General features: G+C 38.4%; 1 protein-coding gene across 15 annotated transcripts in view; it reads left to right on the top strand.

Annotated features, from left to right (window-relative positions):
• Window positions 1–17076, top strand: part of Cask (calcium/calmodulin dependent serine protein kinase) — a 320516-nt gene that overhangs the window by 210361 nt on the left and 93079 nt on the right. For all 15 annotated transcript variants that reach the window (XM_005352875.3, XM_013348391.2, XM_005352872.3 and 12 more), the window contains exons 7-9: window positions 3555–3730; window positions 9158–9280; window positions 14643–14726. In XM_005352875.3, coding sequence (XP_005352932.1) covers window positions 3555–3730; window positions 9158–9280; window positions 14643–14726 — 383 coding nt within the window. The remainder of the gene's footprint in view (window positions 1–3554; window positions 3731–9157; window positions 9281–14642; window positions 14727–17076) is intronic.

Raw genomic sequence — 17076 nt, 5'->3', positions numbered from 1 at the left:
CTCAGGACTTGTACATGTTAGGCAGGCACCCTGCTTAGCTACATCTCCAGTCCTAAAATGCTTTCTAATAGTCAAAATACTGTCATTTCTTAATAAACCACTCTATATATTCTTGAAGTAACTTTTTAAATATTGCGATGCCTTTAAAAACACAATGTGACTAGATAAAGGAATACATGATTTTCCTTAGAAAAAGCTTTCCTGATGTTTGTTTTTGAAATTTTGCTAATGTTTATCAGCTTTGGAACAGAAAGCTTTTTTCCTGTAGATTGGAATCTTTGATTAGCTGGGCCTCCAAATCGAAAGGATTATCTCTACATGTTCTACATACTAATACCACTTAACTCTGCTTACATCCCCCATCTATCACTCGACTCTTTAGAGACCCCACTTACCCTGAATACAACCTAGAAAATAATTGCAGTGTAGTAAACCATTTATCCTTTTTATCTTATTTATAAATGTCCGCCCTTAGCTTGGCTTGATTCTTGCCTGCATTTCTTTCTTTTAAAAAAATATTTATTTTTTAAACAATCTTTTCTCATTTTACATATCAATCCTAGTTCCCACTCCCTCCCCTCCTTTTGTTCCCAACTTTCCCCTACCCACCCCCATCCACTCAGAGAGAGTAAGTCTTCCCAAAAGCCATCCGTAGTCCTCTCTGTTAAGAACTAAATGCATATACAGTAGGAGGACCTCTTCCTGGTTTTCATCAAATTGTGTAGATTTGTGTCCACTCATAATTTGCACTGCTAGTCCATCTGTTTAGAATGCCTTTTGTCATTTTATCTGTTAGGTTTAGCCTTTTGCTTGAAGACTAAGCTAACAATTATTATCTTTTAAAAACAAGCATATTATAACTGTCATCCCTCCTCTTCATCTAAGCAGAACTATCTAGGTTACCTACCTCCTTACAAAATCTGATCAAGGACATGTAATAAGAGCAGACAAGAGATGTGTAAGGGGTCGAAGAGCCATGGCTCCTCCCTCTACACATCTGCACACCTACCACCATGGTGAGGACCTGACAAGCACTTTGGAAATGTTTGAATGAAAGACTCTGCTGGCTAGACATTTTCCAGTCAGTAGCATATAATAAGCTGCAAGTTAAGAGTTGCCAACACTGCAGAAAGCATGGGGACGGGGAAGAAAATGAAAGGCTGATGACAGAAAATGTAGTAACGGTGACAGCAAGGCAAGGACAGCATACTACAGAGATCCAGCCTTCCATACCTGTGAGGCTCCTGGGAGTGCAGTCTGTTCTGTAGTGAAGGCTCCTGTGTTGATAGCCAGGATGATAACTGCAAGTCGGCACAAAAAGGCTGAATAATGTGCAACATCGAATGTAAAACTCGGCAGGAAATTGTAAACCACCTAGAAAAAGGATAAGGTAAAAACGGCTATATGTATGAAGATTCTAATCCTAAAGTAGTAAAAGCATAACCACTCAGAACAAGTCCTTCCCTGAAGTTTGAGGGAGGGTTTTATAACGGCATTTAAGTTAGCATTTAAATATTTATGTAAATATCTGAGGTTCCATGTCTGGTTTGGTAATTGGTTTCCTGTTCTTAGAATTTTGTGATCAAAGTCATAGAAGTCAAGTGGTCGCAAAAAATAAAGTTCCAAAAATTGGTAGCAAAAGCAAGGAGTTAGGTAAAGTTTTTCACATTACAGATGTACTTAAAATTTTAAAGTATATCTGTCATCTCTGAGCAAATTCTTGAGCTGAGAGTATACATCCTCCCTAAGAAAGAGCACTCATTTCTTCAGTCCAGATAGATGGCTGGGCCTAGACTGTGGTGGTTTGGATTATTCCACACACACACACAATGAGTCACTCATACCTGAGTAGAAAGTCGTAGGAGTTGAGTGTCAAAGTACCAAGTGAACTTTTCAGCAGGTATCCATGGGTCCTGGGAGCAGTGTTTCAAATGATGCCCTGAGCTCTTAGACCTACTTTTCCCGACTTCTGCCAGCTCCTGCCCTGTCCATTAGAACAATGGTTATGATCCTGGGACCCTGCCTTATGGAAGTTGCCAATGAACTGGAAGGTTCAGCTCCCAACACTGCAGCTCCTTTATGCTGCTTGAGGAAGCAAAATTAGGCAATCCAGAAATAAAAACTATTTCTCTCATCAGGTCCTTGTAGCCAGTACTGAGTTTTCATTGTACATTTTAAGTGAGGGTATTTTTCCTGTTGGAACCCTGAAATTAATCTCTTCCATTCTGAGGAATGAAAGGGAAACAAGAAGAATCTGCAGCAGAGATCATTAGCCCTCTCCATCCCAGCTGAGTTTGATAACCAACAGGCCTTTGCAACATAGTCTCTGTAGATGGACTAAAAGATCTCTTAGGCTGTTTTTAAACTTTGAACCACAGTGAGATAAAGTATTTTGCAACCTTCAAAGTAAAGATGATCTTGGATTCAGCATAAGAAGAGACAGACAGATGAACAAACAGGCAAAGGAAGGCAGGGCTGGGCCTACAAAATGTAAAAGAGCTGCCAAGTCCGGTAGTCAATGGCCCATCCCAAAGCCCTTTCCCTAGAGTTTAAGCCTTTTGTTCCTCCATAGAGGAAAAGACTATCTTTTGGTACTCAGTTAAAACGGTTATGATGTACAAGCAGATAGTGCTAGAGAGAGAGAAATGAAAATCCTTTATAGAAGATGAGAGTGAAAAAGTCAGATGATACTTTGGCACTGAACTCCTATGAGCCAGCTAGGCATGGTGGCGCACGCCTTTAATCCCAGCACTACAACACTTGAGAGGCAGAGGCAGGTGGATCTCTGTGGGTTTGAGGCCAGCCTGGTCTGCACAGTGAATTCAAGGAGAGCCAGGGCTGTTACACAGAGAAATCCTGTCTCAAAAAAAAAGAGGGTGCATGGGAGGGAGTTCCTCATTTTGTTTACTCTCATTCTCTTCAAGTGTTAGCATTAGGGGGGAGCTAATGGTTATCCCCAGTGGCCTTTGAGAATTGCTGCAACCAACCTAATAGGAACTTGGCAATTAAAAGTAATTGTTTTGCCATCAAAATGTCGCTCACTTATGCCCTCTCCCTGCCCTTGCCCCGCCTCTACCCAAAGCAGGCTTCCACCTCTTCCAGGCTCGGTCAACCCACTCTTCCCTGCTCCACTCTAAATTACAAATTTAATCTTCTTGAAGATACAAGAAATAAAAGCCTATTATATAACATGCAGAATTCAGAGATAAATACCAGGTCCTGTTCTAGACCCAGTGTTTTTTAAAGATGATCAGATAAACTATTTTTCCTTCCATGAACTCCTTTTATAAAGAGAAGTGTTTGAAGAACATTCAGACTGATAATGCTTTTGGGGGGGGCGGTTTCGAGACAGGGTTTCTCTGTTCTGGAACTTGCTCTGTAGACCTAGCTGGCCTGGAACTCACAGAGATCTGCCTGCCTCTGCCTCCAGAGTGCTGGGATTAAAGGCCTGCGCCACCACCCAGCTGATATTGCTTTTTTTTATTTTCAGATTTCAAATAGGAAAAAAAAACATTTTATAAAACCAGTTTTCCATACTGTTGTTTTAAATACAGGACGCGTTGGAACACCTCACTTTATGGCCCCAGAAGTAGTCAAGAGAGAGCCTTATGGAAAGCCTGTTGATGTCTGGGGCTGTGGTGTGATCCTTTTCATCCTGCTCAGCGGTTGCTTGCCTTTCTATGGAACCAAGGAAAGACTGTTTGAAGGCATTATTAAAGGAAAATATAAGGTAATAGATAATGACTTTTTCTTTTCCATTCAGATTAAAAATTCCCAAAAGATGTTTTGAAGTTACTCTGTCTTTGCCCACCAACTGACTGTCAGCTAGGTACTTGACCCACCATAGCAAAGGACCCAGTAGTCTTGTAAAGCACAGTGGAGTCCGGATAAAGTGTGAGTCACCATGAGCTCACCTCAATGAGAAGCAGACTTCTGTGGGTCTTTTTTAAATAGTAATGAAAAGGCCTTTATTTTTAAAGCTTTTTTTCTTAATTTATAACATTCAAATGGAAATTTCACTCAGGTACTTTAAGTTGTTTCTTATCCTAATTTTAAATTTCGACCAATACAGCAGAAAAATGTCTTTATATTACAGAGTAAACTGACATGTGAGCATCACAACCATGCTTCATGATAACAATTCAGAGGTATTTTCTCGAAAGAATTTGTTTTCTTATTTTAATTTTAAATATATTGTCTGCACATGAATGCAGGTTCTTGCAGAGGCCAGAGGTGTTGGATCCCCTGGAAGTAGAGTTCCACCCAACGGGGATGCTAGAACCCAAACTTAGATCCTCCAGAGGGGCTAAGCCATCTCTTCAGCCCCAATTAATATGACTTAAAATTCATATTTTGTACAATGAAAACCTCAACTATTATTATCTCCTTGTAATCGCAAGATTACTGCTTTCATTATTTAAAAAAAAACATTTTAAAAAATAATGCTACTACTGACATTGTGGATGGCTATATCAAAAAAGACCTAAAGAGTCTCAGAAATAAGTAAGCTGAAAGCCTGTTCACAGTCCCAATTATTCTTACATTTTTAACCATACTCTAACACATGTAGCTGGTAGGGTCAGAAACCATGAGAGTGTGTGTCTTTGTCTCTGGGCAAGACACTTAATGTTGAGGATTTTTTCCCATTATCACTGAAACTCATGTTTTCTATTCAACTGAATCATTGCTTCATTTTGCTGTGCCTGATAACATAAGACCAAATACAAATACAAGTTTATGTAACACTAGACTCCCAAACTAAGACCACTAATATTTTCTTTTAATTTTGTCAGTGATGTTATACTTTTGAAAGATTTGATTTTTAATTATGTATATGCATATGTTTGTGTGTGGATATGTGCACCGGAGAGCAGGTGCCAGTGGAGACCAGATCTCCCTGGAGCCTCCTGTGGAAACTGGGAGTTGAGCACATGCTCTGGGCAACAGCAATACTCACTCTCGTAGCTGAGCCATCTTTCTAGCCCGTAATGGGGGAAGGTAGTTTCAGAGTTGCAGCCTCATCCTTTCAAACTCTAATTAAAACACATGGGGGTGGAGATGGTCAATGATTTAGTATGTTTGCCTTGTGCACTGTCAGAAGTTATAAGTATAGCTTTTTCTGCTTCTCTTAGAGTCAGTTGACGACTAATAAATAAAAGTACTACTTTCAATGTAACTAAGTACTATAGGAGGTTGCTTCTTAAGTAGTCGTTGCCCTCCTGTCCTTGGAGATTGTGAGTGGTTATCAGAAATACATAGACTGGGCTTTCTAGTTGAATGTCACCAAATCGAATGAAATTACAGGTACTAATGTACTGAAGGAAACTCAGGTAAAAATACGCCAAGGGCCAGGCATGGTGATGACACCCCAGCACTTGGGAGACTGAGGCAAGAGGATTTGTTTAAACTTGAGACTAGCCAAGGCTACATAGTGAAGCTGTCTCAAAAACACCAAAAAGAAAGAAAGAAACAAAGACAAGTACCAGGTTAATACAAATAAAGAATTCTAGCATCTGCGACAGAGCACTTCATATGCACCTGGAACTGCACGGAGCAAGCACTGCACGAGATCTCCTCAGCAGCTGATGGCGTAGTTACTATATAATAAAATCTCCCACCTGCCTTTTTGAGTTATAAGCATTTGCTAATAATAGAAGTCTTCCTTTGTGTTTGTTCAGTTGTTGCTAACTTCCTGGTTTCCAAGGCAATGTGCTTCATTCCAACAGCGTCTGGTATTTGATTTTGTCTATTTTTAAAGCATTGAATACTTATTTTTATGCCTTAGTAAGAAATTTGGACTATTTGTAGTGTCCAAAAATTATTTTAAAATTTCCTATTCCTAGCAAATGGTGGTAATATTATAGGAAGTGATAAGGTAGCAACTATACCGTAATTTCTGTACCAAGGCATAAAAATAAGTATTCAATGCTTTAAATACTTGAAACTTTGTGCCTTATAACTTATTTCCCATTTTATTTGGCTAATCTCATTTCTTGTTTGCCTTCAATGCCTCATTTACAAAAGGCCCAGGTTTTCATCAGCAGTTTAAAGTATAGGTCCACTTCTGTTTCCTCTGTGAACTTCATGGGCCTTGTCTCTTTTTTAAAAAAATACTGTGATGATTCTATCAATATGTGTTGCTGCTTCTTTATTATGGAAAGCATCAATAACACAAGAATAGGGCAGAGTCCTCAGCTTCAAGAGCTAGTATATTGCAATCTTATTCTGAATTTCACAGACTTTCAGGTTATTCCAAAACATCTCAAAAACAGAAAACATCTGACACCCTGATGGTACTTATCATTTGTAAGAAAAGCTCAGTGACACCTTCTAAGTGTACTATAGCTCAGTTGTAAGCTGTTCCTGCTCTTAAGTGGTTAGACATGATTCTTATTTGCTGACTTGCTTGGTCCTTTTTTTTTATTTTCTTATTAAATTTTTGCCAGCATACAAAATAGTGGGTTTTCTTGTGGTATTTTTGTGTACATACACACACACACACACACACACACACACACACACACACACACACACACTTGTTTACATTTGCTCCTCCATTACCCAGCCTTGTTCTTCCTCCTCCCTCCCTCCCTCTGGTTCCCTTCCTTCAAATAGGCCCCCTTCTGCTTTCATGTGTGTAAATGTTTTAAATCTAGATTCTATGTAGGAAAGACAACACTTGCTATTGGTCCTTCTCCCTACATGTCATCACTCTTCCCATGCTTGCTCTTTTAAGGTAGATGTCAGAGAATACTATTTAACTGGAATACATGCTAATATTTCAAATAAATGCTATTCAAATGAGTAACTATTTTCTCACGCGGGTTTTCTTGCCCCTGATAACTCAATGTTATCTAGTTTTGCCATCTGAAGGACTGCATTGTGTCAGACATCCTCATAAAAAGAGCAGGGAATTACCATTCGAATCCTTTCTTCAAACTTCATAACCACCATTTACAGATCTTTTCATTTGCCAAGAAAAAGAAAATCGGATTTTGAAGATCACATGAGCCCAAGGATAGGGAAGAAGAGTGTCTTAGTTAGGTTTCTACTGCTGTGATGAAATACCATGACCAACAGCAAGTTGTGGGGGTAAGGGTTTATTTGGGTACAGGTTACAGTCCATCAATGGGAGTGAAACCAACACAGGAACGTGGAGGCAAGAGAGTGAAGCAAAGACCGTGGAGGAATGTTGCTTATGGTTTGTGGCCCTTTGCTTGCTTGGTCTGCTTTTTTATACCATTCAAAACCACTGCTTGTGGCCTGGGCCCTCCCCTCCCACATCAATCATTAATCAAGAAAATCCCCACAGACTTATCTACAGACCAATCTGATGGAGGCATTTTCGCAATTGAGCTTTTCCTTCCCATATAAGTCTAGCTTTGTCAAGTTGGCAAAGGAAGGAAGGAAGGAAGGAAGGAAGGAAGGAAGGAAGGAAGGAAGGAAGGAAGGAAGGAAGGAAGGAAAAAAATAAAGACAAGGGAGTATAGCTGTCTAGGCCCTGCCTAATTAGTCACTACTCTCAAACAGGTCCATTGACCACATTCCAATAGGAAATAGAATGCCATTATTGAAGTAGTCTCATACCGGTTATCTCACAAAATTCAACAAGCGAAAGTGGTTGCTTTTGTAATTTTACCTCTAAAAAAGGAAGATAGAACATCCTCCAATTGTAAGAGCTCTCCCTAGCATGGAGCTGCTTTTCCCTCCATATCTGCAAGTTCAAAGCCTCGCTTCAGCCAAAGCTCAGTATCTGTTGCTAGCCCGTGGTCAAACTGGAATGATTCTTTTATGCTGTGATGCAATTACTGTGATTTCTTTTAGCTTTAAATTGCATTCATTCTCCATCATTTTCTCTTAAGAGGTAACATAGATCCCTACTGGTTATGGCCAGCACACTGAGCCAGACATGTAGCTTCTTAGCAGAGCATTTGACCTTGCATATGAGATGACCAGGGTTTCGTCTCCAACACTAAAAAAACAACAGCAACCGTTACAAAAGTTGTGATACTATATGAAGTTCCTGGCATCAGGCAGCTCACATATGGTCAGTTATTCAATCAATTCCTGGTGTTGAACAGGGAATGAGATTCACCTCCGTCACTACATTCAGTTCCCACTTCCCTTCCCAACTCCCAAACTCTGAGTACTTTCCTTAATGTTTTTCTCATTTTGGGGCTTGGACATATCCCCTTCCAAGAGCCTTCCACTCTTTGCCTCAAAGATCCACAGCCATTATCAGAAGACTTTTGGAAAACTTGGAATTCTACCACATAAATTGGTTGTCTTGTCTCTAAAAGAAAGAAGTGACTTTCCCGAGGATACTATACAAGTGGAACTGGCTATTGTATAGGCTTGTGATGATAGTATAGTTTTCTTCAGATTTTGAACGCTGTGATCAGAATATCCAGTTTAATTTTATAGCTTTACAATTAATGTTGCTCCCAATTTTATTTTTTGTTTTAGAGCTTGTGTGCATCTTTCTTTCTTCCTTCCTCCCTCCCTCCCCTCCCTTCCTTCCTCCCCTTCTTTCTTTCATTCTTTCAGAATTTCTATCCAACCTAGACTGAACTCAAACTCACAATTCCCTTGTCTTAGCATCCCAGTTGCTAAGATTATAGTGATGCACAGCACACTCAGCACATAATCCCAGTATTTGAAGGTATCACTTTTAAAACTTTATTTAGCCGGGTATAGTGGGACAAATCTATAATGCTAGCACTCAAGACGCTAAGGTAGAAGCAACTGGAAGCAGTCTGGCTATAGAGTGAGTACTAGTCCATCCTGGGAAACCTTGTCTCCAAAAAAGAATCTTTAATTTTTTTCATCTCAAATTTATTCTAGTACTTTGTAGATCAATATATTCTACCCTTTTTAGATGACAATCAAAAGCTAGAAACCAGAATTATGGGCATTCTACCTTTTAAGTATTGAAATAGTGCAATCTAATACCACCAATAGAATAACTGCTGGTACAATATGAGGAAAAAATCACAAACCATTGCATGTGTTCTTTTCCTCAGGAAACAGGCCTTCCAATCACTGTTACTTGCTCTGAGAATGTTGTGCTGAAATAGTATAGATTATAGAATGTTAAATAATTGTAGGCGTTGACTTCTTGAAGATAACCGTGGAACTTTCCTTGTTGCCTCCTCAGATGAATCCAAGGCAGTGGAGCCATATCTCTGAAAGTGCCAAAGACCTAGTACGCCGCATGCTGATGCTGGATCCTGCTGAAAGGATCACCGTTTATGAAGCACTGAATCACCCATGGCTTAAGGTACCTGAGCTCATCTCTCACCATCCACATAGACTGAAAGGCTAGTGGCAGCAGTGCATCACCCTTTGCTTGTTTCTCACCCCTTCCATCGGTGTTGTCCATCGTGCTTGCTGTCTTGCACCTTGTCTGAGACATGTATGATAGTCGGCTGGTGGGAAGGCACAAAAGCAGATTACGACAGAATCTGCAAGGGAAGACAAGCTCTTGTCTGGCAACACATGTACCAAATATGAAAAGGAACAGCTGGCGTAGCCATGTTATCTTCATTATCTTTATTTTGGGGGTGATTCTATACTCTGTAGTACTTCACTGGTTTTCAGTAAGCATGGTATAGATTTTCTGTTTTAGGGAAAAGACACATTTCAGAAGTTTTTGTATACCATTTTTCTAGATGAAGGGGAAATCATATCTTGAGACATCAGGAAATAATATTGTTTCATTAAAATGTTGTGCTATAATTACAGAAAATTCTTGCTTTATAAGGAAGAATACATCCTTGGAGATGTTCCTAATTTTGGCCCAAGTCACAGAAGTTATCACTGATAGAACCAAGATTTTAGATCATCCTTCCATGACTTATCATTTATGTCCTATATTCTGTCCCTTTCACTAGCTAGATGACATTGCTCCAGCCATTTCCTTTTTTCCCAAATTATCAGTTTTCTGGATCTTTTGGGTCTAATGTGTTGTGATTTGTTTTTTTTTGCTTAAGTTCACATGCAAGCATGCACATCTGTCTTCTCTTGCTCCTACAAACTCTTCCAGCTTCTGCCCCCAATCCTTGCTTCCCTCAACTGCAAAACTGAACAGAATTTTATGTACCCATTTCCCCAATTTCTGCCATTCCTTTCTCTTGAACTCATAGTAATCAGGATCTCAATCCTACCCACCCCATTGGCTATGGGTATGTCTCAGTAGAGTACTTGCCTAGCATCTGCAAGGCCCTTAGTTTCAAACCCAGAATCTCAAAAACTCAAAAGAAAAACAGCTCTTTTCTAGTCATTACTGACCTTCATGCTGCTAAGTCTAGTGCTCAAATCCCAGGGCCAGACCTTCTTGGTCTGTTGACAAAGTTCCATGTCCTGCATCACTGCCTCAACCCTCCCTTTGCCTAGAATATTCTTCCTCTAGGACACTGTGGTTTGTACCCTCACCATCTTCATATCCTTATTTAGATACATACCAGTTTCTTGGTAAAGTCTTCTCTGGCTACTGTTATACCATGTTGCTCCCTCCAAGGTTGTGCAAGACACTAAGATATGTGTAAAAGTATTGATTAATGATGTATTCCTGGTGGTAATGACATGGAATAATATACAGCAATTTTGGCAGTTTGGTAAATCTTGATTCTCCTTGAAAATATTACTTCTTGGGTTGAGAGATATTATTCAATAATAGAACACTTTCCTAGCATGCATAAAAAACACAAGTATAGTCCCCCAGTAGCGTTAAAAAAGAATATTACTTTTCAAATATGCATTCAATATAATATAAATTTTGATATTTTAATACTAATATTTCTGATTTTTCCAGCAAAGATTCTTCAACTTTATTGTTAGTATTTTTTCTTCCTGATATGAAATGAACAGCTTAGAAGATTCCTGTTCTTTCTTTGCTTCTCTGAGTTTTTTGCAATAAAGCTCTTTTGTCATTTAAAAGTTACTTTTACTGCCAAATAAGGACAATAGCAGCTGTTTAAGTAATTTTTAAGATCCTTTAAAAGATGTCTTAGGATTATACAGTTACAGGGGCTTTCATTATGAAAGCTTATCTTGGCTAATAGCATATTTCTTTCTGGAAATTCTTGTGTCTACCAATGATTATAGTTCTCGTCTTAAGTAGTCTGAGTTCCATACAGAATAGATTTCTGGCACCAAAATGTTTTAAAATGTCAGTAGCGTAAAAGGAAAAGTCTGGAAAGCTGAACTCAGAGTCACTTTCATGTGTGAACTACTGGTTATTCTTACTGCTTGCATGTCATCTGGAGATAAGGAAGTCAGTGAGGAGCTTATCTAACTGGAAGGAGCAACTTTCTTACATTTAGCCCTTGTTCATGTATATATGTGTCTCATTACAGTGGATACAAGTTATGTTGATTTATAATGGCTAAAATGTAAGCCAATGAAAATGTCCTCAATAACTACAAAGTAAAGAAATAGAATCATGAAAATTCTTATAATAAAGGGTGTCCAAAATCAAAAGTATCATTGTTTTGAGTCAAAAATAAGAACAAAAGAATTATTTCTTCAGTTAAATAAAATAGGTCTTTCTTATTTATTCTGTGTTGAAAATAATCTGAGTATTAAACTGAGTAATATATGAATGCCTTTATATAGTTGTTGACTGCATCTGTTTAACATCCTTTGTCTATCTGAATTAATCATACTTGCCAGAATAGGCATCCCAACAACAGCAGGATTAAGTACAGGCAGAGTCCAGGGTCACAGTTGTAGTAAACTTCCTAGTCTAAAAGGAAGACAGAGCCAGGCTGTGAAATGGCCACAAGGTTCTATCCTCATCGGCATCCTCTTCTCCGTGGGCTTTTCTCAGGGCTCATTTGGTCCTTTGACTTTCTGGGCTGCAGCCTTATACCTAGGCTAGGATATATCAGGAATCAAAACTAAAGTAAAATAGATAAAGGAAATAGCAGCAATGTCAGCCTAAGTGTTCTCCTGAAAGCCTGGGATCCCTGAAATGTCCCCCTTCCTTTCTCCAGCTTTCAGTCTTCTAGCCATTCCATCCGGTAAGCTCCCTAGGATCTTATTGAGCAGAAGCATGTGATGAAATGTGCTTTCTCTGTCTCATCACTCGGCACCAGGCAGTCACTTCAGTACTTCACTTCTCAACTGATTTCCTTATCGTCAGTACCTAACACTTTGGGGAATATATTTATGCTATTAGGTAGGAAGTGTTTTCAAAATCAACTGGAAACCCCGTTTGTTGCCATGCATCTTCCAAACTGCTTGCCCTAGTTTTCCCAGTACAGTTGGAATTAGACTTCAGTTACTCATACCCAAAATTCTTGAACTACCCATGTTCAATCTGTCAGAACATCCTGTTCTACCTGCAAAATACATGCAGAACTAAAAGCTTCTATTATTTGAGAGATACTTTTAAAAGAATGAAAAACAAACTGTAAACTGAGAATAAATCCTTGCAAATTATGTATCTGATAAAGGTCTAATCATCTAAAGAATGTAAAGAATTCTCAAAATTCCATAAGAAAACAAAATCTAATCTAAAATGTAAAAATGTTAAGCAGATTTCTTTCAAAGATACACAGGTAGCTGGTAAGCACAGGCAAAGCTGTTCAACATTATTAGTCACTAGGGAAATCCAAATAATGCCACAGTGAGCCCCCTGTATACTTGTGTTAGTATGGCTAAATTAAAAATTACTGGGACTAGACAGATAGATCAACAGTTAAGAGCACTGGCTGCTGTTCCAGAGGGCTCAAATTCTATTTCCAGCACTCACATGGTGGCTCACAATGATCTGTAACTCCAGTTCCAGAAAATCGGATGCCATCTTCTGGCCTCTACAGACACTGTGCACACATGATGCATATACATACATGTAGGCAAAACACTCATGTGTTAAATAAATGTAAACAAAAAATTAATAAATGACTGACCACACCTAGTGTTGACAAAGATATAGAACAACTGGAACTCATGCTTTTACTAGGAATGTAAAAGGATACATCCAATTTGTAAAACAGTTTGACCTCTTAAAAAGATAAACAGACCAGTCACATGACCCAGCCATTCTATCTTTTCCTTAGAGAAATTAAGTGTATATTCATATGAAGACTGAGTTTTATGTGAATGTTCATAAGAAGCTTTTTTACATTTGTTTACTTATTTGTTTAGGTGATATGCCATGACACACATTGGAGGGAGGGGTCAGAGGATAGCTTCTGGGGTTGCTTCTCTCTTTCATGTAGGTTCTGGGCATCAAACTCAAGTCATGAGGCTTGGCAACAGGCACCTTTATCTCCGCCCTCTCATAATAAAGTCAGCCTAGCCTGCCCTATCCTTATCATCTCTCCCATCTGATCTGTATTCACTGTCCCATCTCTGCATTCTCTCCACATGTATTAATCTACTATCTTTATCAGAATTTCCACACATTCTCACTCCTTAAACTTTGTGGTAGATACTTGCTTTATTTTGACCGTTCAGGAAATAGTACCCCAACATTTGCGAATTGTTTACTTAACAGTTGCCTGTCTGGCTAGTTCTGACTTGAATTTCTCAAATGGCTAGTGAAGTTGAGAACTTTTTCATATTATTTATTGACCATATTTATTTCATCTTTGGGGATCTGTCTGTTCATTTCATTAGCTCATTTGTTGAGTTGGTTGTTTCTTAATTCTTGTTAGTCCTTTATATAATTCAAATACTACTTCTCTGCCAAATGTCTGGCCAGCAAAGATTTTTCTCCCATTCTATAGGCTGCCTTTACGTTAATTGACAGTTTCCTTTGCCTTTTTAATACCATGAGGCCCTATTTGTTGATTGTTGATCTCATTTCCTAAGTGACCCGAGTCTTATTGAAAAAAAACCTTTCCTATACCTCTATTTTCAAATGTTTTCCCTATTTTCTCCTCAAATGGTTTCAGAATTTCAGGTCTTACAGTAAGGTCTTTGATCCACTTGGAGTTGACTTTTGTGCAGGGTGAAAGCTGGGAATCTAGTTTCATTTTTTAAAAATAAAATTCTAAGTTGCTCTTTTGGAATTCTAAAGGGCTGCTACAGAGGGAACAGTTTCTTTCTTGGCAAGGACTGAAGCAGACCCTGCATGGGGGAAGTAGCTGAATTAGATGCCCTTGAAAAGTCTGTCCTAGTTGGAAGACTTACTAATTTTTATAGTCCAGTTATTTCTGACAGTGCAGAATGCTGAGTCAGTATAGACTTCATTTTACCTGACAGCTCATGATGAAGACAACCTCAGTACAATTTATTTATATATATATAATATATTATATATATTATTTATATATCATGTTATTTATATATATGATATATATATATCATAATGAAATCTGTTATTTTGCATGCTAGCTACAAAATTAAGTAGAAAAAGATACCTTCATATTTTCACAGCCATTGTAACTTTAGCCACATATATAAAAATTAGATAGCTTATTACTTTAGTTCTTTATTATTGCTAGAAATACTATTTAGCCATCAATTTTACTGTTTATATCCCTTGTCTCAGAATATGTATCAGTATATAAAATAACCAATTTCTTAAAATTAAATATAAACTTCACATTTAAGGACTTGACCTTCATAATTTATATTAAGCTTCTTCACTTTTTTCAGTGATTATGTATCATTATGATCTTCTTTTATAGGAGCGGGATCGTTATGCCTACAAAATTCACCTTCCAGAAACAGTAGAACAACTGAGGAAATTCAATGCCAGGAGGAAACTAAAGGTAAATTTTAAAAACCAGCAAAAAAGCTACTAGCTGGAGTAGGTGATCATGCTTTTATTCTGCTTCCATTCCTATAGACACATCCTTATGTCAGCCATCATTTTTGCTACAGCTAAGTAATTTTAAAAATTGTTGCCATTTCAGTAAACTTTTGATCTTTAAGATCATTTTAAGTTAATATTTCAGCAGGAATTAAAACAATTTAGCAACTGGAATACACATGTTTTCAATTTGTTTTGTCTTTAAAATTCATAGCAGAGATATAGGTTACATTATGATTCTAAGCTTTGTTTTCTCAAACATAATATTGACAGAAAAATATAGCATAATCTATAATCCCACCACTGAAAAAAACTGAGGGAGGAGATTTATTAGATTCAGGCCAGCCTGTGCTACAAAGACACTACTTCAAAATGTTAAACTAACAATGATAATAAGACTTTAATTTTTAAGTGTGCTTTTGGTTCACTGCAAACTGCGACTGGGTTAACATGGGATCTACAGTTGAACAGCCATCAGAAAGCAATAAATGAAAGCCCCACTACCATAATCTGTAAGAAAATATTTGAAGATCGCCTGCCATCCTTTATTCTTCCAAGTTAATTTTCTTGCCTTCTCTTCTTATCCTCTGCCTCAAAAAGTGAAAAGGCACTGTGATAATACCCTCACGGGAAGCCATTGTAGTTCAGAACTTTCTGAACACCGGACCGCAGAGATTCAGAGGAAATGATTGATACTTACTTGAGCTGTGGTGCTGAATGTGTTAAGTCTGTTCTGGAAGTGGCTGACTAGATAGATAATGGTCTCTAGTCACATGACTCCTATAAGCTCAAAACTTCTTGAGTATTTTCAGATGTCCTAAATTACACTATTAATTTATTATTCTTTACCTCTTGAAGATTATGAATGATATTTATACAGCTGTAGATTTTATGTAAATGTTGGGGGAACCTCTCACATACCATGGAAGGCTGATAGCCACTTGTACCTATGTGAATTTAAGTTACTTAAAATTTAAGAATCCAAGTGCCTGTTCCCCATTCATACCATCGTGTTTCCAGTGCTCAGCAGGCTCGTAGCTATGATATTGAACAGCATAGATACAAAACATCCCCACCCTTGGAGAAGATTCTATTGGATGTTGAATGCTAATGAACAGAAAAGGAACTTTTCACATATCATTATTAATGTTGAGCTTTCCTATTTAAGCTTTTCTCCTAATTTTTTTGATGTCTGGAGTTCAAACTGGCTCTCCTCTATCTGCTTTTATAAGATCCTTGGCAAAAAATAGTTATTAATGACATGCCATCACTGACCTAGTACCCAAAGATACTAGGGTTTCTCTGTGTACGCCCTGGCTGATCTGGACCTCACTATGTAGACCAGAATGACCTCAAACACAGAGATCCACCAGCCTCTGCCTCCTGTGTGTACCACCACCACCTGGCCAAAGGTGGTTTCTTAAGGTTTGACATCTTTACCTTGACATGTACCTAAACTGGTATAGACATCATGTGGGGAAAAAAATCATTCAGAGTAAAACTTGGTCAGCTCTTTTGCAGTTAAGTTTCCTGTCCAACTGTTCAAAGAAACTATGGGCTTCTTTTTTAACTCTTCTCTAAAGCTTTTTAATCTTTCATCCTCTTTTGGCTTCACATAACATTATGCTACGTAAGGTTGAACCTTCATTGCCCAAAACCAGATCTTTCGCTTGGGCTTGGGCTCACCCGTCACAGGAGACATGTTCTTCCCCTGGTGCCACAGAAGCAGACTTAGACCAAAAATAGCCAAACTGGTGACTAAGATTCATTTGAACGGGGCCAAACTATCACAACAAATAGGGGTCATGTGGATTTACCACATCCCTTTGCAGGCTATTTAAAGTCTCAAGACCGCCAAGCAACATAGAATTAGGAATGTCAGCCTAATCATTACAGGCTTGTTTTCGGCTTCTGGCAAGGCTGCATTCCTGAGAATTGTCGGCCACCAGGTTAACACATGCCATGCCTGCCCTCCTCAAGAAACTCATACTCCTCCCTATGCCTCTCCGATGAACTTCTAGAACAAAGGCTGTAACTTCTCTGCTTTACAACACCTACCACCCCACAGCTGATTTCCCCAAATGAACAGCTAGGTGCCCACTTATTTTTATCCTAGACAGTGATTTGAAGTTAGTTCCCCAAATGGAGCAGCATCCTAATTTTTAAGACTACCTTAGAAATTATTAAAAAACAAATTTCACTGAGAGCCAGTTACTAATTTTTGATTATGGGTAGCAGAAGAAGTAAGAAGTACACAGCAGTACATAGGAGCCGCTCTTGAGCTAATGGGTGGATGAACCCCAATTCTG

Source organism: Microtus ochrogaster, chromosome 10 (assembly GCF_000317375.1).
Source record: "Microtus ochrogaster isolate Prairie Vole_2 chromosome 10, MicOch1.0, whole genome shotgun sequence".
In the NCBI taxonomy this organism is placed as follows: Eukaryota; Metazoa; Chordata; class Mammalia; order Rodentia; family Cricetidae; genus Microtus; species Microtus ochrogaster.
This window is presented reverse-complemented; position numbering and strand designations above follow the sequence as displayed.